Genomic DNA, 25,864 nt, shown 5'->3' with positions numbered 1-25,864 from the left:
AGAGAATTTTAGCATCACTCAAAAGATAAAAACATGAAAATGTACATAACTAAGTACATAAATATATGACAATCCACACAAATAATAAAAAAACATAAATTGTACCCATTAACAAAAAGACAATGCAGATATGTTTAAACATATAAAAGAAGAGAACTACATACAATCTATAGTACTGCATAATGTATACTACTAGCTTACCCACTGTACAATATTTTGATAGGAATAATATAAAATAAAAGATCAATAAATTATAAATATTCCAAAGCATTAAACATTACAAAACATAACCAAACAATGCGCCTAAAAGGAAAGAAATCCATACGAAAAATGCATTAAAAATTAAGTAATCCCTATTGTGAAACACAATAAATATTTTCAGAAAAAATATCTATATCTTGGAAAGTTCATGAGCAATATTTGTTTAGAAGCAACGACACTAAGATCCACCCAAATTCTGGAAGGTTACTCAAGTAATTGTATAATAATCTTTGATTGGATTGTATAAAGATGTTATGGATGTTGTCCAAATATTGCTAGGAAATCAGAACAAAAGAAGTAATACTGATTTAATAAAATGAAAGGGAATTAACATTTTATACAATACGAAAATGATTTGTAATGACTATTGAACTAACTATCAACCCGAAAAGACATAAATAAGAGAAAACAATATAAGAGAGATAACAAAAATAATTCAAGAAAACAAAAGTTTACAAGTTTTGAAACGAAATACGAAAAATATAAGCAAAAAAAATATGTACAGAATCAGAAACAAAGATGGAAACCTATTACTGCGGATTGCGGATACAACCAAAGTTCTCGAGGTTGTCGAATCCTTTTATCGCGAAATGTATGAGAGGACCAACGAAAGACAAGATAAGCTCCTGCCCAAAACCATAAACCAGGGATTAGAAGAAATACTAGAAATAACACCCTACGAAATCAAAACGGCACTTTCAGAAATGAAAAAGAACACATCTCCTGACAATGATTGAGTGATCGAGGCAATCAAAATAAAATCATCCAGGTTTTGGCCAAACTTTTCACCAAATCTGCCAAGGGAAAACCCCTTATCAATGGAACACTGTAGTCATATAGTTAAAACTACTGTCCTCAGTTTGCTATCACACATTATAACGTTTAAGTTTTCCCAGTGTAGAATTTAATTCAGTTTTCATTGCTACATGGATTTTAACTTATTTCCCTGTAGACTTCAGAATCTCTAGTGCCGTGTTTTTCTTAGAAACACATGTGTGCTATCGATAGAGTCGAATGTTAGACTTTAATAGCTTTCTGGTGAATGATATGGGCCTTGCATCCCATAACTCATTTTAAGTATTAGGCTTGCTAAGCTCTTTATAGTGTTAATAAGGCCCTTTTTTGCATTTCTGTGGCGACCGTTGGCAAGTCGCGTACCCCAAGCCGTCAGTCTTATTTAAGCAGAAATCTGAGATATCTTGGCATTCGTGAGTTAAACTTTGTGGCAGTAAGTTAAGCCGTGTCAGTCATGTAGTGGACGTTAGTTGTTTTGTGATGGACCAGCCTAGAATTTTCTTCTGGTAAGTCTTTACAAAACCCTTTTCTTTATAGAACACTCGCTGTGAATACTTAATTTTGTTCGCAGGGCTGGTCCCTGGCCCAAGTACCAGTTATCACCTATCGCTAGCACCTGAATCCACATTACACTGTGGCCAAATCTATTCTTTGTCGTTCCTTTTATTTCGACTTCGCCGCTGGGTAAATGACCTGGCCTAGATAAAGAATGCCTCTAAGGGCATCCTCTACATCTGTTTCAAGTAAGTTACGCATCCTTTATTAGAAGTATTGAGATGTCTTCTCGCGTGTCCAGAACAAGGAACTTATGTTTGTGTTTCTTCCGTGGGATAAGTTCATTGACTTACAGTTTTAGCCCATTTTTAGTGTTAATAGTGACATTTACATATATGCCGGTCACTTGTTTTTTATTTTTAATATTTAAATAAAAGACATTTTCACCATGTAAATTTTTTTGAGTATCTTTAGAGTATTATTATTGAGTATTATTAGATTTATATATAATATATAAATAAAGAGCTCTTTCTTTTTTGTTGTAAGTGAACGGTAAGAATAAGTTTTATTTAGAGTATCGTTTTTTTATTTTTTTGAGTAACTTCAGTTTATTTTTTTTTGAGTTAATAAGAGTTATATTCGTTCACTTACATTATAGGTACATCTCGTATTTTGTTAGTTTTGCGGTGTTGGTGAATACACCAACGTATATGCAATTTGTTAACCATTTTTAAATAATTATTGAGTAATTTTTGTTTTTGTGGTTGACGTTTTTACGTTTTATTTGCATATATTATGTGAGCATTAAGAGATTTCATTGAGTATTTTAATAAATGTTTTGTTAAAGTGTACGATGTCGTTTTTTATTTATTATTTACAGCTCAAGACTAAGAACAATGTTGTTTTGTCGTAGCATTCTTGCTAATTTGTTATTGTTGTGTTATGTTTCGTTAATTATTGTTCCTTTGAGTATTTTTTGGTCAAAATACCTGGCGCCCTATATTTTCGTTTGAGTATTAAGTATTTCGTTTCCTTAGAGTCCATGAGTCAAACCATCAGTTAATGTTATCTATTTATCTTTTGTCTATCGTCGTTCCATTAGCCCTATTCGCATACCATTCTTTATTCATTTAACATCTTTCATTGTAACAGAAGCCCAACCCAAAGAACCGCGCCCACATCTCTTCCGACTGAGCAACGTGGTCTTTGTTTCGTCAATGTAAACGATTGGACCTTTCCATCTTCGGTCATTCCTTATTCCATCCAAGGATAATATCGTCCTGATCCTTCTGGTTCAGCCTTCATGAACTCCTGTCCATCTGATCGTTATACAAAATGGCGCCCCTCTCGTGGAGCCTTATACAAATTACGTGGGACTTCTTCTGTTACCTATGGTTGCTTTATACATAATTTCGTAGAGCTTTGTCAATTGCCTTTTCGCGGGCTATACAAATTTTCATGTCTATGCGTGAAGCATGATTTTCTTTTTTATCATGTTCCTATTAGACCTGATTTTCTTCCTTTTTTTGTTTTGTTTAAGTTTGGCTAATTTGTAGCTATTTTTATTGATAAAATATTTTTTGAGTTATTTTTCGCTAATAGATAATAATAGTTTGACACATTTTAGTTTGTTTATTTCCGTTTTTAGTATTTAAATGTCAGTGTAGTACCTTACACTTTCATTCCTGCCTTTTCGCATTCTAGAGTACCATTCTGTGAAGTATATAGTATAGTATCGATCTTTTTTCTTTAGATATGTTTTTAGTTGAGTAGATTTGAGCATTTTTATTACTTTTCCTTATGTCAAAGGGATACGTCTTTTGTTATGTATCTAATTAAGGTAAAGGTATCTAGATCTTGAGCTGTGTATTTTTTGTAGCAAATCACAAAGAAGTTGTAATTGTTTAACTTTTTGATTTTTACTTTTGTTTTGTGTAGTACTTTGCAACTTTTGTGATTTATTTCAGTTTGCATTATATCAGTGTATGTATAGTGCATTTTACTTTTTATATTTTTTGTATATGTATTGTGTTGCGGTATATTTTTTGTACTGTATTGCGTTTATTTTATTGCATTTAGGTACCGTTTTTGAGTTATGAAATGCTTTGTAACTGTTTTTAGAGGTAGCAACTATCACTATTATTATTGCGTTGTCTTCTAAATTTTCGGGTACATGCTTCTTCGTCGTTCAACGATATTGTTCTGTCCGGTTTTATGACCAATCTTTTCTGACCTCGTAGAATAGTATTGCTGTAATGATTTCTGTGCAGTATATTTTTGGATTTTTATGTGGTTATGTATTTTTGATGATATCCTATTTGGTTGATATCGTATGTTTTTCAGTACCAAAATGTTTTGAGTGGTTTTAGAGAGTTTTTAGTCATGGCGTGGTGTTAGTCTGGAGAATGAAAGAGTCCTGCAGCTTTCCGTCATGATATTGTTTTAGGTTTGTGATTTAAGTCTTAAATGAAAGAAGTTAAGCTTTCCATTCCAGAAATTGTTTTTTACAATTAGCTATTAGTCGCGAGTGAAAGACCTCGGCGCATGCTGTTGTGAAACATGTTTGAGAAACTATGTTTTGCGTTGAGTTTAAAAACCACTTATTACCATTCCAAAATCTATTCGGTACAAAACTACTTCCAGTCCAGAAAATATTCCTTTTTTCAGTGTAGAGTCTTCGTTTACCGTTACGTAATCTTAATATTTTTCGACTAGCCTACGATAAGGTGGTTGACATTTCAAAATTCTTGTCCCACCCCCAATAACATCTGTCAGGGCTAGAGGTATTTAAGTGTGTCTTTTGACCCTAATTTCAGATAAAGAGGCCTAATGTTTTTATTAGCTTTTATTTAGCATATGTTGCAACCGCAAAAGCTTGTAGATACACTTATTTTGATAGTAGATATTTTTAAAGGGCTATGACCCTATTTTAGGTATTAATGAGATGTAAAAAGTAGCATCTTATTGCTTGTTTATATTTCACAAGTAGTTTGACTCGTGAATATAAATTTTCGATGTTTAGTTAGCAGATAATGCAAATATTTTTTGTTTCGAGTAAAAGAATTCGAGTAATTATTGTTAGTTCTGTCGATAGTTTGGGTGAATTAGGATAATGTCTTGGCAATTTTGTGTCGGCTAATAAAGGGTGAAATTTTTTTGTTAAATACAGGCACGTACTAGGCCCAGATGTATTTACAGAATCAATTTTATTCTTGCGGCTTTCATAAAATAGTATTTCGATAAAATGTCGTATCTATTTAGGACCTAAGTCCCTATTAAATTGTGACACTCCCTACCTGTGAGCTACCTGTGATTTAACCTAACGATTTAAGTACCTTTATAATAATATTATCATATATATTATAATAATAAGGCGTCTAGTATGCGTAATTACTTCCGGTCCTAATTAAAGGTAGATTTCGACAATTATCTGAACTTTCCTTTGTTCATTTCTTTCTATATTTCTTTGTTGAGAACTCCTTGGCATGTTTTACTAACTTCTCTATTCCTTTTGTTTGAGTTCGAATTTATTCGTTACGTGAGATAGTAATTGTGCTTTGGTAATTTTATATGTTACTCGTGTTTATTTGCTTTTGTATTATGTTTGCTGTTTGAATTTGTTTAGGCTCTTCCGGTTCATGTTATCGGGATAGCAGTAAATATTTTTTTGAGTTAGTGTTCTGTGAACATTATACTTATTTTAAGAACGTTTGATTGCGAAATGCTTTGTCCTAGACCGGCAAAGTGAAATCAAATAAGCAAACCACTAGCAATAACTAGTGCGTCTGTTATTATTAAAGTCCCGAATGAAAGATTTCGTGGCAATTTTTGAGTGTAGCTCATAAAGTCCCGGATGAGAGACTCCAAGGCACCTATGCGTATAGTCGAGTTTGTTAGAACTCGAGTTTGTTTGTTGTTAGTGGACGCACTATGACAAATATTTTTGTGTTGAGTTTGCTTGTGCTAATTTTGCGTTTGGTTTTGAGTCAGTTCCAATGGAGTTGATTTTATTTTAGTTGAGTAGATATTATTAAAGTTATTTATAATAATATCTTATAATGTATTCAGACATATCTTGTCCTGATTACATTCCTCGTTTTTTCTGTTAGTTTCTCGATTGGAAATTTTCCGCCGTGGCTAACCCCACAAGATTTTTACGGAACTTTTGGCCAACTTGTTTTCTTTCCCTGTCATAAAATTTCGAGACTTTTTTGCTTTGATCTTGCAGTCAAAATCTTAGCATAGCTTGACGCTTACCTAGTTACCGGTTGAGGGGACAACCATAACGAAGTTTGCCTACGTCACCTTGTTGGCCAATCGCCTTTGTTGAGCTGGAGCAACTTTGATTTTCGCGTCCAAAACTTCAACATTGGTATGTTCCACCTTTTTAGTTTGGCTAGAGCCATCGGTGTAGATATCTGTCATTGGTTGTTGTACTTGCGAGTCAACGAACCATACTTTGAGTCGACTTTCGAGTTGAATGTTTAGTTTTATGTTAAGGATTTAAGCAACACTGTAGGTGTTTGCTGACTTAGTCGTTTAGAATTAGAGTAGTCCTTGTATATATAGTTGATAGTTTTTGTGTTTTATTTGCGTTTAGTTTATCATAGAGATAACCCTTTTTAGTTTGGTGTTTGAGTTTTATTGCTTATTAGCTGTTTCCGATTTGGTCACTTGTGTTCAGGCACCTCAAGTACCAAAACCTATTTTAGTGTGTCTAGACCATTACCAACTGTGTCAGGCTACTGCTTGATGGTCAGTCTTTTGTTTATGGTGCTTACTGCAGACTCCGATTGTAAACAGTGGTATTGCACCACGGTTTAAATCGTGGGGGGAAGCTGTATAACGTTTAAGTTTTCCCAGTGTAGAATTTAATTCAGTTTTCATTGCTACATGGATTTTAACTTATTTCCCTGTAGACTTCAGAATCTCTAGTGCCGTGTTTTTCTTAGAAACACATGTGTGCTATCGATAGAGTCGAATGTTAGACTTTAATAGCTTTCTGGTGAATGATATGGGCCTTGCATCCCATAACTCATTTTAAGTATTAGGCTTGCTAAGCTCTTTATAGTGTTAATAAGGCCCTTTTTTGCATTTCTGTGGCGACCGTTGGCAAGTCGCGTACCCCAAGCCGTCAGTCTTATTTAAGCAGAAATCTGAGATATCTTGGCATTCGTGAGTTAAACTTTGTGGCAGTAAGTTAAGCCGTGTCAGTCATGTAGTGGACGTTAGTTGTTTTGTGATGGACCAGCCTAGAATTTTCTTCTGGTAAGTCTTTACAAAACCCTTTTCTTTATAGAACACTCGCTGTGAATACTTAATTTTGTTCGCAGGGCTGGTCCCTGGCCCAAGTACCAGTTATCACCTATCGCTAGCACCTGAATCCACATTACACTGTGGCCAAATCTATTCTTTGTCGTTCCTTTTATTTCGACTTCGCCGCTGGGTAAATGACCTGGCCTAGATAAAGAATGCCTCTAAGGGCATCCTCTACATCTGTTTCAAGTAAGTTACGCATCCTTTATTAGAAGTATTGAGATGTCTTCTCGCGTGTCCAGAACAAGGAACTTATGTTTGTGTTTCTTCCGTGGGATAAGTTCATTGACTTACAGTTTTAGCCCATTTTTAGTGTTAATAGTGACATTTACATATATGCCGGTCACTTGTTTTTTATTTTTAATATTTAAATAAAAGACATTTTCACCATGTAAATTTTTTTGAGTATCTTTAGAGTATTATTATTGAGTATTATTAGATTTATATATAATATATAAATAAAGAGCTCTTTCTTTTTTGTTGTAAGTGAACGGTAAGAATAAGTTTTATTTAGAGTATCGTTTTTTTATTTTTTTGAGTAACTTCAGTTTATTTTTTTTTGAGTTAATAAGAGTTATATTCGTTCACTTACATTATAGGTACATCTCGTATTTTGTTAGTTTTGCGGTGTTGGTGAATACACCAACGTATATGCAATTTGTTAACCATTTTTAAATAATTATTGAGTAATTTTTGTTTTTGTGGTTGACGTTTTTACGTTTTATTTGCATATATTATGTGAGCATTAAGAGATTTCATTGAGTATTTTAATAAATGTTTTGTTAAAGTGTACGATGTCGTTTTTTATTTATTATTTACAGCTCAAGACTAAGAACAATGTTGTTTTGTCGTAGCATTCTTGCTAATTTGTTATTGTTGTGTTATGTTTCGTTAATTATTGTTCCTTTGAGTATTTTTTGGTCAAAATACCTGGCGCCCTATATTTTCGTTTGAGTATTAAGTATTTCGTTTCCTTAGAGTCCATGAGTCAAACCATCAGTTAATGTTATCTATTTATCTTTTGTCTATCGTCGTTCCATTAGCCCTATTCGCATACCATTCTTTATTCATTTAACATCTTTCATTGTAACAGAAGCCCAACCCAAAGAACCGCGCCCACATCTCTTCCGACTGAGCAACGTGGTCTTTGTTTCGTCAATGTAAACGATTGGACCTTTCCATCTTCGGTCATTCCTTATTCCATCCAAGGATAATATCGTCCTGATCCTTCTGGTTCAGCCTTCATGAACTCCTGTCCATCTGATCGTTATAACATAATATAAACTTTCCACAAAAAAAATTATCAAAAAATGACTGGAGGCTAAGTTAGACTTCTATCAGCCCAGAGAACAAGCTTGATTTCGATCGGGATACAACACTAAGGGCCATTTACTAGTGATTAAGAAGCTGATAGAAGGCCTGCAGAATACAATAAACCACTGGCACTGATATGTGTGGATTACGACGAAGCAATTGCTACTATAAGATAGCATAAAATGCTAACAACATTGACAGATTGTCGAAAAGACCATCGCTGTACTAAAAGATACAAACATATCTACCAAAATGCAACATACTACATAAATGGAGAGAAGCTCAGACATTTGTGATTCGCAAATATACAGAGAGAGTCTGTAAAGTGGAATAAATTCAATATCTCAAATACTAATTGTTTTTTTGGAAAATGCTCAGACCCGTCGATTAGTATTTCAAATTGTCCTTTTTGACATTCAATAAAAATGTATACAGGGTGTCCCAATTTAGAGATATGACGTCATCGTCGATTTTCTTAAATGGCAACACTGTCATTTTGATAGCTAATTTGATAGGGTTTGTAAAGTTATACATAACTGCAAAATATCAAATTTTTATTCTCTACCATTTACAAGATAATAGAAAATAACAAAGTTATATCTGTAATTTGGAATATATTCAATAATTAAAATACTAACTGTTTTTTTGAAAAATGCTCAGACCCGTCGATTAGTATACCAAATTGTCATTTTTGACATATAATACTAATGTATACAGGGTGTCCCAATTTAGAGATATGACGTCATCGTTGATTTTCTTAAATGGCAACACTATCATTTTGATAGCTATTTTGATAGCGTGTGTAAAGTTATACACATCTGAAAAATTTCAAAATTTTATTCCCTACCATTTACAAGATAATAAAAAATAACAAAGTTATGAAGAACAAGAAGTAATCAAATAATAATTGAATTTATTTATTTCAATTAAGCAAATGCTCATAACGTTGCCCATTGACAATTTGACAATAATTGAGGGCAACATTATGAGTTTTTGCTTAATTTATTGAAATAATTAAATTCAATTATTAGTTGATTACTTCTTTTTCATAACTTTGTTATTTTTTATTATCATCTAAATGGTAGAGAATACAAATTTGAAATTTTGCAGTTGTGTATAACTTTACACACCCTATCAAAATAGCTATCAAAATGACAGTGTTGCCATTTAAGAAAATCAACGATGACGTCATATCTCTAAATTGGGACACCCTGTATACATTATTATTATATGTCAAAAAGGACAATTTGATATACTAATCGACGGGTCTGAGCATTTTTCAAAAAAACAGTTAGTATTTTAATTATTGAATATATTCCAAATTACAGATATAACTTTGTTATTTTCTATTATCTTGTAAATGGTAGAGAATAAAAATTTGATATTTTGCAGTTATGTATAACTTTACAAACCCTATCAAATTAGCTATCAAAATGACAGTGTTGCCATTTAAGAAAATCGACGATGACGTCATATCTCTAAATTGGGACACCCTGTATACATTTTTATTGAATGTCAAAAAGGACAATTTGAAATACTAATCGACGGGTCTGAGCATTTTCCAAAAAAACAATTAGTATTTGAGATATTGAATTTATTCCACTTTACAGACTCTCTCTGTATACATAGTCCTTATAGCCGATCGTATGGATGGTGCAATAATAATGTTGAGTGTTAAGTTATTGCAATAGTAATGTAGTGTTGTTAAGGATGATGAACAGTCAAATCCTCAATTGGTCATTAAGGGTAAAATAGAGGGTAAGGAGGTATTGGAAGAAAAAATTGATGGACAGGATTAGGTCTTAAAGTACTTATTCGTACAGCTGAAGACAGAGAAATTTTTCCACAATAACCACTAACCACCAACGATGGAGACGGTACATGAAGAGGAAGAATAAAACTAGAAGAAGAATATATAAAATCAAACTATCAATAGAAAACAACAAAAAATGTGGAAAATTTTTCTAAGTATTATTCTTTCTATATTGTTTTTGGACAATAGAGCGCCTCACGCTGGCCTGCATTGATCGGGGTAGGATTTCATATGGGAGTCCGTGTACCCAAGACTCCCATATGATAAGCACTTTGCTGATTGAGAGCCTCTATAGCGCATCAGAGTGCTATCGGGGGGTAAGTGGATGGTCTGGAGCATTGAGGCGGGGTGGAGTGATTCCTGCTTACGGGAGTTAATCCTCCTCGCCCCAATGAATTGTATCACCCGAATGTCATTCTCTAGGGGTGAGCAAGTCTCTCAGGCTGGGTTAAATCACTATGCTTGCTTGCTTGCTTGTTTTTGGACAAATCATGAACCAATCAAAAATGTAATACGGGTAACTTTTAAATAGTTTTACTGAAATTAGAAAAAAATATATTCGTTAATAATAAACTTATGCAACAAAAACAATTCCTCAAACTAAATGTGTCTGAAAATAAAAATTAAATGAAGGAAGGGAAGAAATAATGAAGGATGCACAATCTACAGGCTTTCAGTGTACCAAAACCCTAGTACATATCAACTAAGTTACAGATAAAACAAGGTTAGCTAGTACTAAAAGTCTTTCAAGTGATCACTTACAGGTTCACAAAAATAGCCATACAACAAATGATCAAATAGTTATGGAACGATGCCAAGATTAGTTTAAGATAGAGAATGTCAAGACAGTAAAAAATACATTTACAGGAAAAATCAAAAAGTTATTGCAGCTCGCATGTGGTTTTGACAAAAATGCTTTACGAGACTCAGGCGTGGGGCATTTGTGTCAAAATGCACATTCACAAGACGTGTATATTTATGTTAAATTGGTAGTATACACAAAAATAAAGGAAATTAAAATAGCACTGACTCGTCTCGGAAAAAACAAACAAATAAATAATCTATTTCGATATTTAGTTTAGTAGATTGATGGTGACTCGTCTAGAAATAGACCAATACAAATCTTGCTCGCGTATATACGAGTAAAGGCAGGATAACTGGTATCCGATATCATATAACTGTCTTCCGGTACATTAGAGCCATTTTCTTTAAGGAAAAACATTTTTCTACCTGCGAACGGTTGATTGTATTATAGCTAAACCATCGCGTGTTCTTGTTGAGCGACTTTACCGTTTATAAATGTGATTTTTATCATTAAACAATTTAAAAACTGTTATAAATTGCATTTTTAAGTATTTAACTGTCACGGTTAAAGATAAACGAAGAATGTGAAAGGAACACTGAAATCAGAGGAAGTTGAAACCATTTTTAATAAAGACCAATCACGTACTATCATAATATGTACGAGTTACAAGCTTGAGTCAAAGTATATCTTAACAATACCATCTGTTCTGCTTTATGTTCTGCTTAAAATGTTCCATTTTATTCTGCTTTAAATTATATATTTTATAGTCGTCACTGACGATTCTCCCATCCTCCCGCAAAATTTTCTGAGCTTGCACCCACCACATCAAAATTTGGCTTTAGTTTTTTCTTACCCTCAACTTCAATGTTCACCCTGTTGTTTTACCCTGGTGGAATGCTTCCCCCAATTTTCTTCTCCTTCAATTTTGGCGTTTGACCGAAAAGAACCAACTTTCAATAAGGTATTTCTCCGCATGTATTGGGGCTACAGACACTATATATTTTTTTTATTTGTTATAAGCTATATTTTTATAAGAATTATGTTTTTAATAAAATACATACTTTTTGAGTAATTCGCAAAAAACAGTGTTAAAAAGTGTTTTATCTACTCATATTATGTAGAAGTTTTTAGTTTGTGAATAAAACTGTCATTATAGATAGCAGTGCGTGAAGGGTTTAAAGTGTGCGTGAAGTAACAATGTATTTTAAATCGGATTTACTGTTTCACACTGTTTTTTGGCACACTTTCATATAATCAAATATCCTTAACTTTTGCGTTGTCATGGTGATGACATGTGAGCAATAAATTACTGCAAAAGTTTTGACAGTTTTGTAGTTTAAAAGAAGTTGAATTTTTAAATGTCAAAGTTCTATAAATTGTAGAATAGAAATGTATTCCAGTGAAGAAGAAGTTCCAGTTTTTTTTTGTTTATTCGTAGATGAAATATTGTATGAAACTGTGCGTGAAGTACTTTTTGAGCACTTACGCGATATGTTGCACTCGCACCGCTCGTGCTCTAAACATCGCGTACGTGCGCAAAAAGCATACTGTGCGCAAAAAGCATACTTCACGAACTGTTTCATAAATAACTATTTATTGTTAACAATTTGACATTTTCACTTGTCTTTTTGTATATAGGGCCAATAACAGCGGATATAACGGTCCTTTGTATACGTCGCCATGTTTGATTTTCTGTTATCTTTGGAGCCCAATCCCCTTTTATTTGACACCTCGCACGTCAAAATCGGACAAATAACAATGGAAATATAGCATAAAGGCCCTTTGTACGCATCGCTATGTTTGTTTTTTGTATATCAACATATTTGTATACTCTTTCCATCAATACCTCATACGTCAAGCGAGGCCTTCCTACAATGCGCCATCATCTGGCGCCTCCACCAGAATAAGCATCAAAAACTACCAGAATCGACCTTATCTTTTTTTAATTTCCCTAGAATCTAGGGGAAAATCGATTTTTTAATTTGCTTTAATCTAGGTAAATTTAAAAAATGTAGATCTAGGGAAGTTTAAAAATTTGTGATCCAGAACTGTTGCTGCCCCTTTACCCGAAGTGGAAAAGTACCTATTGATTTTTGTGCAAAACGGTGCAGGCTCAGAAACTTACGCGGGAAAATGGTCATTGGCTGGACTATTCCAAATGCCTTTTGCGGCAGACTGCTCGATTTTATAAAAAAATATATATAGTCCGTTCGCTAAACTCACACACAACTGGCTAGTGATTTTAGTAAATAATTTTGCAATTTTGGTTAAATTGGCAAAAAATAATTACTAAATAGTTAATAATTACTAAATAGTTAGTAATTTTGCCAATTTTTGCCAAATTGACAAAAAACAAAAAAAATACCGACTAAAATATCTAGCTAGTTGTGTCTGAGTTTAGCGAACCGACTATACTATGGTGAATATAACATATTCACAATATGCTAATATCAGTTGTCTATACCAGTTCTTCTAGCGGTCATCAATAAAGATAAATCATCAATTAGATAAGTACCTTCTGTTTTTTAATTAATATTTATATAATCCCCACATAAAAATTTCAGAATCTACTAATTATTCCGTCGATATATTTGTTAGAATTAATTTATGCATTACTACATTTTTTATTAGGTTGTTAAGTGCTATTTGTACTTTAAAACGAACATAGTCGTGCTTTGGGTTATTTCAAATCATCACCATCGTAGCACTACAGCAGGAAAGAGATTGCTCTTTTCTAGTTCTGTTTGCCTTCCTGAGGATTTCGCATTTCAGTCTTAAGTTCTTTTAAATCGTCCGTTACAGCATCTAATCGTCTTTTACTGCATGTTATCTTTTACAACCATCTGCCTAATGGGCCTCTTCTCAACATTTCCTTACTTGCTCTTTTTTTAGGTGTCTGACTGTTTACTGTTGACTGTGTTTTACAGGTCTCAGTCACCTAATTTTTATGTTTTAATTTGTGATTATTGATTGATAAAGAGATAATACAGTTCCATGATCTCTTTATTGTCTCCTCTTTTCTACTTTTCTTACATTTCTCTCTGACCTTTGTCCTACCAGAGGTAACATATTTTACATAATCGTTTTTTCTGCTTTATGATGATCTGGCGGTCATTGCATCTTCGACATTTTTTCTCCAGGACCATCTTGGTCTAACTCGTTTTTTTTTCTAGTGCGCGAAGTCTTTTTGGCCATCTACTTCAGGCATTCCCTGTAGGTGTGTCCATATCAGTTAAGTCTTTTGGCTTCATACAGGTTTGTGTCTATTATATCTAGATCAATTTCCATTTCTCTCCTAATATCTTCGTTCTTCACCCTATTAAGTCTAGTGAGCCGATAACAATGTCTTCAACAGTTTCTTTTGTTATTTTATTACTCCACAATAGTCCATGTAGCTGTTTAGTGGCTTATCTTGCTTGGCCGATCCTGGATTGTATTTCTTCGATACTCCCTGCTTTTGATGTTATTTGGACACCCAAGTATTTGAAAGTTTTAGTTGATTTTATGCTTTCCATTTCAATTTGTAAGCTTTCTGGTTTTTCTTCTCCAACTAAGTACTCGGTTTTTTGTATATTAATTGTGAGGTTCCACTTGGTGTACTCCTCTTCCAATTTTCTAAGCATATCATATCACTCTCGTCTTCAGCTAGAATGACTTGATTGTCAGACAATCCAGTAGATTGTATCGTGTACAATCTCTCGTCGTTGATTGGGATTCCCGTATTGTAGCACTTTCTCCTCCACAGTGAAGGTGCCTCAATTTTTTATTGACAATTATTAATTTACTTGATACCACGCTCTTAAGGTTTATTCAACTTATTAATTTATCCATATTCCACCAGCCAGCGTGTAAAGTTGTCTTTACTCACTAAAATGTTTTTCCTAGTGAAATGTCATTTTAGTTGCCCTCTTTTTCAATATTACGTCCCCCAAACCCGCCTCTGGTTTACTACAAGCTTTTTAGATGCATTAAAGATTACCAAAACCGGTAGAATTTATTGAGAATCTGCCTTAACAAATTACAAATCCAAAAATCGCCACAGTAACGGTCACATAATAAATAACACTCACATCTATGACCCATATGAGAAAAAAATAGTAATAATTCCGTTAGATACATAGTAATAAATTTACGTCTGTAGCCTTAGGAATCCTAGAAATGAAATTTGGCGGCAAATTAACTAGGAGAGTGTATTAATAACAGAAAAGCTGTTAAAATCTTCAAATTCCTTTAAGAAAAAGAATCTAAAGCATGGATTCACATAACTTCATGGAATTTACAATGAAATGGGAGACCATAAATTTTGTATGTTCTAATGTGGCTTATGTCCTACTAGTAAAAACATACAGAAATCAGCTGGTCAGAAAAAGTAAAATTCCAAATCAGTACTTTACTAAGATCTAGGTCACAATGCAATGACCAAAGCAGCAACACTCAAACACTAAAATATTTAAGAACACTGACATTAAAAAATGTAAAAAATACAAAATTACGCCTTTTTCAAGCATTAATATTTCCTATCGCCACCTACGCATCAGAAACATGAACCATCAAAAAAGCCGATTCAAAGCGTATAATGGCATTTATTGAAATGGTCTATTGTAGAATATTGCGTTCATGTTTCTGATGCGTAGGTGGCGATAGGAAATATTAATGCTTGAAAAAGGCGTAATTTTGTATTTTTGACATTTTTTTAATGTCATTGTTCTTAAATATTTTAGTGTTTGATTGTTGCCGATTTGGTCATTGCATTGTGACCTAGATCTTAGTAAAGTACTGATTTATTATATCTAGAAGTAGAGAAGACATGGAACGAATGATGAAGTTGAATTCAACGTAGCGGGCAGCATATCCAGAGGAAGATATGACCAGACAGGACTGGTGACTCATTCTCCGAAGCAAAACAACACGCACATGAGAGCAGTAACTGAACAGAAATAGTTAAACAAATTACATGACGCCACTACATCCTTACAAAGGAGGAGGATAAAGGAGGAGGAAGATCTAGGAAATTACAAAAATACATAATAAAACAGGTATTTAACCCTGCTGTCCCGTTCGAGTCAACTACACAAATGTACTGTTCGGGTCAATATGACCCAACTATGGTTTACCCTCCTTAATCGAAATAAAATAAGCTAATGGCAATAAATAAAACTTTATTAACAAGAAACTATAGATAATTAAACAAAAATTATGTTTTTAATGTAAATTAGACCTTATTAACAAAAATAAAACTTAGGTATTTTTAAACGCTTTTATTTAGTTCAATAGTTTGCGTCAAATTTTTAGACGTTAATGTGACTGCCTTTTCTTCAATGCAAATGAATGACAATTTGCAGACATATGCATTCACGGGAACAATACACGAATAGTCAATAAAAAATTTATGTTTATTAATTGTTTAAATAAAAAAAAAAAGATTTTAATGGAAAACGCTTAAATTCTCTTGTTTTTTATAATGTAAAAGCTTGAAACTTTGAAACGTTGAAACTTTTACGGATTGTATAGCTAATGATATGAACAATACATAATTTCACTTTTTACGTTAATTGTTTACGTTATGCTTCATTAATAAACAATAAAGTTTCAAATTTTTTGCCGATTCCGACTACTTTTCATTTTTGTACATCATGTTTTATACATATCTTAATAAACATGACGATATATTTTAATGTTTGAAAAGTGTAATACTAAAAAGTAAAAAATAAAAAAATATGAAAAAAATTTTTTTTTAAGTAACGCTTTTCTTTAGTTGCGAGTGACTTGAATTAAAAATATTAAAAAGCAATAAACTAAAAAGCAAAAAATAAAAAAAAATTGAAAAAATCTAACACATTCGTTAAAGAAAAGCGTGGGGCAAAAACCGTTTATTCGATGAACACGCGCCACGCTTTTCTTTGACGGATGTGTTAGATTTTTTAAATTCTTTTTGATTTTTTGCTTGTTAGTTGATTTTTTTATAATATTTTTAATTCAAGTCACTCGTAACTATAGAAAAACGTTTCTTAAAAAATTTTTTTTCATATTTCTTTATTTTCTTTCAAAAAAGCCTAGTAACAAATATCTACAAAAATTTAATTCAGTTTACAACTGGGACAGTAATAAAAAGAATGGATTTTACAAATATGTTTATGATATATACAACATAATAATTAGTGTTGTTTTTGTTTTTAGGGCAAGCGTATCCACTGCTCACTTATTGGAATAATTGTAATCTAAAATAATTTGGGGCTTTTTCGTTTGATGAAAATGACGTATGATGCATCGATTCATGATGCAAAGTACTCATAAGAACAACATTTTTATTATGTTTAGGAATATTGTCAACAACAGTGGTATCTTGCGTGAAGCAATAAAGACGAGCTATGAACTTCTTTATTCGCGATTTTTGCTATAAGCTCCGGTTTATTTTATCTATAGTCCCCGGCATTGTATCTACTTTGTTTTAGAAGAAATTGTCCTAAATTTTACGATGTAAAAAAGTTATTACACGTAATATTGTGGCCTTCCAAATCACTACTCAAGTCACACATCACATGCATTCCTGTATAGATCTGCAATTTTAGAGCATAAGAAGTTTTACTGTTCATAATTACATAAAACCCAAACTTTTGTGCCATATTTCGCTGGCTTGCTTGGAATGTACCATTTGAAGGGAGAGCGGCCTCTAAAGGCAACTAGTTGCTTATCGACAGCAACATTTTCATCAGGGTTAAAATATTTTGGTACATTTCCTACGTCTCCTCTCCTGTCTAGTAGTTTTGTTATTAAAACGTATTATTTGCAAACTTTTTGTAAATATATCAAACGACATTGTTGATTGAAATATACTACGACCCTTTTCTTCATTCCACAAACTTTTAGTTGATTCACCATGGGACTTATAAACCCTTATAATGTATGCATGGAAACCAACTTTATTCATGTCTTTCCAGTTGGTTATAAAGACATGCTGTTCGTCCATGTCCGTTATATTTATAATTTGGTTTGCAACCTCGTCCAGCTATACTACAGTTTATTTTAAAAGTTCCAGCTTGCAGAAACCTGTTTTTATTTACAAACGGATCCGGCTGACAAACACACAGGTACTGTCAATATAGAGTACTGCCAACTAAACACACATACACAGGTAATTTTTAACGGTTTAAATACGCGGGTCATATTGACCCGAACGTACTCTAGGTAACAATTTCATTTTTATCAAAAAAATCAGGAAGTTGATTGTATATCTCATATGCAATTGAAAGACCTCATATTAGGTAATAAAGTCACGAAACACCAAATCGTTACGCCGCGTAATAATTTGTAAAATAAGAAATAAATTATTTTTTGGGTCAAATAGACCCGAACAGGACAGCAGGGTTAAAGAGGAAAAAGCAGAACAAATAGATAATGAGAAACCACAAGACCAAAGAACTTATTCATGTCGCAAAACATACAAAAATCAATTTGGGAATATATAAGACGGCTTTCCTCCACTACGAAAAGGCTTTCGATAGGGATCGAGGCAACATATTTTATTAAGAACCAAAGGCATTGATGGAGAGACATAGGTATCATAGAAAACTTGTATTGGATGCAGAAAACGGTCGTACGAGTCGATGGGAAATTAACCGACGAATATGGCATTCAAAGAGGCGTCAGACAGGGATGCATTCTATCCCCGATGTTAATATCTACTCGGATATCACTTTCAAACAAGCTTTGCAAGATAAAGACTTTCGAGTGAAAATCAATGGGGAACTGATCAATAATCTTCGATACACTGACGACACTGATATTTTATGTGATAGTCTCCAGGGCCTTGAAGAGTTATTAAATTACGTAAACAAGACAAGAAGAGAAGAGAAATGGGTCTAAAAATGAATGCTTCTAATACAAAATTTATGATTTTTAGTCGCCAACAACACGACAATTCTTCTCTATAGATAGATCAACAAAACATTGAGAGAGTTAATCAATTAAAATATCTGGAATGCTAACATTTTAGACCAACTAGACCCAGGTAAAGAGACTCTCAGACAAGAAGATTCTCTAACCTTATCAAACTAGGCTTTTAGTATAACAGGATTAAGTATGTACAAGAACTCATTAACTACCTAAAAATGCAACATATGATCAATATAATATACAAGGGTCATTCCTAAAAAAAGGTTCCCGCTGAAATTCATGCTTTAATACGTTTTTAAATGTAAAATGAATATCACCTATTAACATTCATCGTCAGTTAATCAAAGTTTGTTGGTAAAAGTGCATATTATGTTCAACATGTTCGCAAATGGTGTAGAGAATTCAGTGAAAGCCGAACGGAAATTCACGATGAATCTGAAGGCCTTCCGCTCCGATCTTTTGTGATCTTTTCTGACCATTTGCGAACATGTTGAACAGATATGCACTTTACCCATAAACTTCGAAACTGACGATCAATGTAACAGTTGAAATCAATTTAGCATTTAAAAAACATATCACAGCATGAATTTCACATTGGCGGTAACAGCGACCGGGAACTCCATCTTCGAAGGCTACTAGGCTGACACTGACCAATGCAGCGAGGCGAAACTGGTAGGGAAGAGAGAGGGAGAGTTTATGTGTAAGGCAGTGTTGCCAGATTTCTCCCAGTACGTTGCACTCTTTCCCAGCGGCATATGCATTTTTTTACGATTGACCCTTGTTCAAAACTAGCATTGCTAGTTCGACTAAACTTTGGCGATAATTTATATTAATAATAAACATACTAAAAGCCCGATTACACCAGAACATGTTAGAACTTTCGAATCTTCTATACATGAAAATTAGAATTGGTCTTTTTGTAGACGAGTCACTGGTTCATTGTTAGCAAGAACAATCCTAACCTCAATTTTTTTGTAGTAAAATCAGCTATTAAACCATTAAGATTGTTTTGACTAACAAAGAAACGCGCAAGGAACGCCTGCAATAACTATGGACTTTAATAGCAACATAGCTGGCTCAAATGTAATCTTTTCATGGTAAATTGTTTTTTTTATATAAATTGTAAATAAAAACTGTTACATACCTTGGATCCCCTTTCGTTAAAAATAATTTCTACATCTAATATTGGGCCAAATTGCTGAAACAAATAAAAAATATAGAATTAGTTACATATTCTTCGTATATTTGTATCAGGAAATGTTAAAATGTAAAAAATATCGATTCGCAAATACATTACACGTAGAAATACAATTCTTCTTTTTCTTCTACTTCTTCAGCCTGTTTGCATCCACTACTGGGCAAAGGCCTCCCTATAAGTTCTCCACTCTGCTCTGTTTTATGCTATTTGGTGCCAGTTTCTCCTCACTTTTGCTTCGTCTAACCATCGTTTTTGAGGTCTTCCTCAACTACGACTGTGGTCGCGTGCTCTCTTTTATTTTGGTACATCTCGCCAATGTATGTACAATCAAAGAGTATCGACTTCTTCTTCTTTTTGTGCCGCGCTTGTTTTCAAGCGTTGGCTATCGAGGTATTAACAAGCTGATGAAATGTTTCTCGGTCGGTAGCTATACAGGGTGAGCCACGCTCAACGGGACGGAACCTATCGGGGAAACGGCTAAAGATATTAAAAATTCCTTCCGTGGGAATACGTAGGTCAGTACCGGCTACAAACTAAAATTTGTGAAATATATACAGGGTGTCCCAATTTAGCGTAATGATATAAAGTTTTATATTTTTAAATGGAACAACCTGTATTTTACTTTAATTTTGAATTCTACTGAACAAAATAATGTTATTTTATTCAACATTACCTATACCTATTTTTGACAAATTTCGATTTATGTGGGTTTTTCTGAAAATGTACTATTCGCGAAATTAATTAATTACACATTATCGCATGAATTTTAATTAACGTCTTTTTGTCAGTTAATTGTCAACTGTCCATGGTTTACATCAGAATAATTACCATTTGAAACTAATCTACAGGGTGTTCGCAATCTGAAGTGTCATTGCTGTACAATATTTTGTATAATTACTTTCTTAACTTAAATGGAACACCCTGTATTTTACTTTAATTTTGAATTCTAATCAAAAAAATAATACTACTTTATTAAACAATTCCTATACCTATCTTTGATAATTTTCGAATTATTTGCATTTTTTGAAAATGCACTATTCTAGAAATTAATTAATTATACTTTATTAGGTACATAAAGTTCTAACTTAAACAAAATACCCTATATTTGAATGCTGTAACAATTATTATAATCAAACTATTATAAAATTTTATATTAATATCTAGTATCTTCAGATCTATTTGCAGTATGTTACCTGGAACATTAAATGTCGTTAATTACATAGCTCATTATACATTATAAAGAATGCCATGAAAAAACAAAAGGTACCTAGCTGTCAAACTAATAGTCACACTATAGGGATTTTCATTCACAGTCATTTGTTTCGAGCTTCTGTCATATGTCACATAATATTAATATATCTACGACATACGTTATTGGTATCTACAATAATACAAACCAAAGACGTATGACATAGATATATTAATATTATGTGACACATGACAGAAGCTCGAAACAAATGACAATCGATGAAAAGCCCTATTAACTGTATTGCTTTCAATTAACAGAAATGGCAGATTATTCAATTGAAGACCGAGTAAATATGATTTTAATACATGGTGAATGTGATCAAAACAGTTTGTTAGCATCAAGAGTCTATGCTGAGAGATTTCCCTTAAAACGTCATCCTCGTAAATAAGTATTTGAAAGAGTCTTAACAAGGTTCGTGAAACTGGCAGTGTTGTTTATACTAAACGAAAATTGATAAATCCCATAACTGAAGATGAAAATACCGAATTAGAAGTTATTCAATCAGTTATACTTTTGCAGTCATACAGTCATACTTATGCAAAATATCCCTTTAAATATTAGAAGAACAATGTTTCTGCAGCTAGGCGGTGCTCCAGCACATTACACGCGTAATGTTAGAGAATATTTAGACAGAAAATTTCCCGGAAAGTGGATAGGTAGGGGTGGTGCTGTCAATTGGCCTCCTAGATCACCTGGGTTAACATCAATGTACTTTTTTTTGGGGATATATTAAAAGTTTGGTTTATCAAACTCCACCTACAACCGCGGAAGACATGAAAACGCGTATTCGTAATGCGTTTGCAACAGTTACTCCAGAAATATTAAGGGCCGGTACTTTATGTCTCCGTTAACAGCCGGTTAGTTAACCGAGGTTTAATCGGGACAGAAATATATGCAAAACATACACATAAACGCAATTATACTTATTATTATATTCATAAATAATTATAATAATAATTATAATTGCTTTTATTACAACGCAAGAGGCCCTATGGGGTACTTTTCTGTCCCGATTAAACCCCGGTTAGCTAACCGAGGTTTAACCGGGACATAAAGTACCGGCCCTAAGAAAAGTAAAACAAAATTTTGAACACAGAGTGAGGTTATGTATTGAAGAAAATTTAAACCATTTTGAACATTTAATGTAAATTATTTTTTTCCAGTGTGTTTTGTTTAACTTTATGTAATAAAGTGTAATTAATTAATTTCAAGAATAGTGCATTTTCAAAAAAACGCAAATAAATCGAAAATAATCGAAGATAGGTATAGGGATTGTTTAATAAAGTAATATTATTTTTTTGATTACAATTCAAAATTAAAGTAAAATACAGGGTGTCCCATTTAAGTTAAGAAAGTAATTATACAAAATATTGTACAGCATTGACACTTCAGATTGCGAACACTCTGTAGATTAGTTTCAAATGGTAAATATTCTGATATAAAGCATGGACAGTTGACAATTAAGTGACAAAAAGATGATAATTAAAATCCATGCGATAATGTGTAATTAATTAATTTCGCGAATAGTACATTTTCGGAAAAACCCAAATAAATCGAAATCTGTCAAGAATAGGTATAGGGAATGTTGAATAAAATAACATAATTTTGTTCAGTAGAATTCAAAATTAAAGTGAGATATGGGTTGTTCCATTTAAAAATATATAACTTTATATAATTACGCTAAATTGGGACACCCTGTATATATTTTACAAATTTTAATTTGTAGCCGGTACTGACCTACGTATTCCCACGGAAGGAATTTTTAATATCTTTAGCCGTTTCCCCGGTAGGTTCCGTCCCGTTGAGCGTGGCTCACCCTGTATAAAACAACTTGACCGTTCGACCTATTTATGTTATTTGATCATTATTTTCAGAAATCCAGGTACGCAGGTATCTGTATTTTTTAATCTATTCTTTTGGTACATCTCGCCAATGTGTGTTTATTTGTATGTTTGTTTTCTATTTCTTCTTCTTCTACGGCACTACAGCCCAAAATTGAGCCTTGGTCTCCTTTATTTTTTGCCTCCACCCTTGCTTGTCTGTGGCTGCTCTTCTCCATACACGGACTCTAAAAGGTCGTGTGCGTCGCTGTTTACTGTGTCTTCCCAGCGCTTTCTTGGCTTTCCAACCGGTCTCTTTCCCTGCATTCTAGCATTCAGTGCTCTTTTTGGTTGGCTATCCTCTCCCATTCTTATCACATGTCCGGCCCATTGCAATCTTTGTATTCTAATGAAGTCTGACAGGGGTGCTTCCTTATAAAGTTGATAAAGTTCATTGTTGTATCGACTTCTGAAGATTCCGTTTTCCCTCACAGGTCCTAGTATTCTCTTCAGTACTTTCCTTTCGAATGTGTCGAGTTTATTTTTGAATGTTTCTTTCAGGACCCATGCTTCACTGCCATAGCATGCTATTGGTCGAATTAAGGTTTTATAGATTCTCATCTCTGTATTTCGGTGGACACTTTTAGACCGAAATATATGGGAGAGGGCAAAATAAGCTCTGTTTGCCTGCGTTATTCTCTTCCGTATTTCTCCATCTTCTGATCCGTCGGCATATATTTCTACTCCCAGGTATGTAAACTTTCCAACCGTTTCAATGTCGTCTTCATGTATAATGTATTGTGGGACTATATTTCTTCTCATCTGAGTCATTATTTTTGTTTTTGATGTTCTACTCATAATATTAATATCATCGGCATAAGCGGCCAGTTGAACCGTTCGGTTGGTCAGTGGGTTTCCTTATATCATATATTTAGTCTTTTTATATTCATTTTTAATCGATAATCTTCAAAGAAATTGCTTGTCTTGTTTTCGTAGTAGTTGATCAGCATAGCTTTCCATAATCACGGTATCTTCTGCATATCTTATGTTATTAGTTCTTCCGTTAATGATTACACTTGAAGGACGAAATATTTGGAGAATGGGAGAGGCATATGTGGGAAGATTTTTTAACGCATCAGAAATCAAAAGAAAACTCAACGTCAAAGAGAAATCGGTATATTTTTGGCGTTAGAATTCTGGGACAATATCTAAAATAAGTAAATTCCAGGTATTTGTTTTATTCTGCAATTAACTATTCTAATTGGGAAATAAGCCACAATTTATTAGAATATGTAGTTAATTGCATAAATGCCATAAAGAAATAGCTTCATCAGAGCAATATATTTATTCTGCTTTTTCGGCTCGTAGAAAAAATTATTCGGATATCTTTCTTTTGGATGAGTAGCAATTCTTGTATTCTTTTTAAAGAAAGTTCAATTGCAATTTGTACAATTCTTAAAGTTTTTTTCGTGAAAATCTTTTTGATCGAAAAATGAAAAGAGTTTTTTTATTGGAATTCTTTTTTTACTTTTTGGAAGCATCGTTTCTTTGTTGGATTTTCTGTAAAATTTTATGCTTAAAGGTTTTACTCGTATATTTTATCTCAAATATTTATATTTGATATTTCGCATTTTCTTATAAAAATTATTATTGGAAAATATTTTCGTCGATCAGGGATTTTACTTTTTTTTTTAATTATTGTTCTGTAACTTCTAAGATTTTAACTTTAAACGAAAAACACCCAAATAAAAATTCACCGTAATTAAGTTCAGCACAGACATATTTTTTCGTCGAAAATTTTCCTCGGAAAATCCGGGTTTTCCCAACAAAATCTTTAATTTTCAACTAAAACTTTGGGGAAGTAATTATTTTTAAAAAATTAAATAGCTTGGTGACATATAGGCTTTTTTGTAGCAGATTATATTTTCGGAAGCCGGCGACAATCTAACAAATAGTTTAGCAACAATTAAATTGTTAGTAAAAAATTTACGGTCGCAATAATAACCGGAATAATTATGACACACCAGAATAACTATGATTTTTGTACTGGGTGTCCACTTATATTTTCCCCCATTTTAACTGCCTATAACTTCTAAACTTCTTATTTAACACAGTTTACAATACTGGTATTATACCTCAAGAGTGGCTGCTGTCTACATTCGTTACACTGCCAAAGAAATCCAATGCAAAAGAATGTTCAGAACATCGAACAATATCTTTAATGAGCCATCTACTAAAGATATTTCTAAAAATCATCCACAACCGAGTTTATCAAAAGTTGGAGTCAGATATTAGTAATACGCAGATGGGGTTCAGAAAAGGACTAGGTACTCGAGAAGCTCTCTTCGGTTTGAATGTTCTTACACAAAGATGCCTAGACGTTAATCAAGAAGTACATGCATGTTTTATCGATTTTGAAAAAGCGTTTGACAGAGTACGCCACGATAGGCTAAGAGACATTCTGGAAAGAAAAGACATAGATAATAAAGATCTGCGAATAATTCTCAACTTATATTGGAATTAGAAAGCTAACATCAAAATAGAAAATGAGATATCAAAAGCAATAGAAATACGTAGAGGAGTAAGACAGGGATGCATTTTGTCACCACTGCTATTTAATGTATATAGTGAAAGCATCTGTCAGGAAGCCCTTTTGCAAGCAAATGAAGGAATCGTAATCAATGGAGAGGTTGTAAATAATATTCGATACGCAGACGACACTGTACTAGTTGCAAGAACAGTAGAAGAATTACAACGATTACTTACAAACATAAATATTGCTTGCAACAATTATGGCATAAACATTAATATCAAAAAAAACAAGTATAAGTATATGGTCTTCAGTAAAATCATGACACAACCAGCACATATTAGTATAAACGGCAATCAAATTGAAAAAGTATCA

The 25,864-nt window shown here is 33.1% G+C and overlaps 1 protein-coding gene across 1 annotated transcript in view; it reads right to left on the bottom strand.

Annotated features, from left to right (window-relative positions):
- LOC126884707 (RNA binding protein fox-1 homolog 3) overlaps positions 1-25,864 on the bottom strand; it is a 519,785-nt gene that overhangs the window by 106,251 nt on the left and 387,670 nt on the right. Inside the window, exon 4 of the mRNA XM_050650828.1 lies at positions 19,837-19,890. Within this exon, the coding sequence (XP_050506785.1) occupies positions 19,837-19,890 (54 nt within the window). The remainder of the gene's footprint in view (positions 1-19,836; positions 19,891-25,864) is intronic.

This window comes from Diabrotica virgifera, chromosome 5, assembly GCF_917563875.1.
Source record: "Diabrotica virgifera virgifera chromosome 5, PGI_DIABVI_V3a".
NCBI classification, from domain to species: Eukaryota; Metazoa; Arthropoda; class Insecta; order Coleoptera; family Chrysomelidae; genus Diabrotica; species Diabrotica virgifera.
The sequence above is the reverse complement of the archived record's forward strand: the minus strand, read 5'-3'. Positions and strand labels throughout refer to the sequence as shown.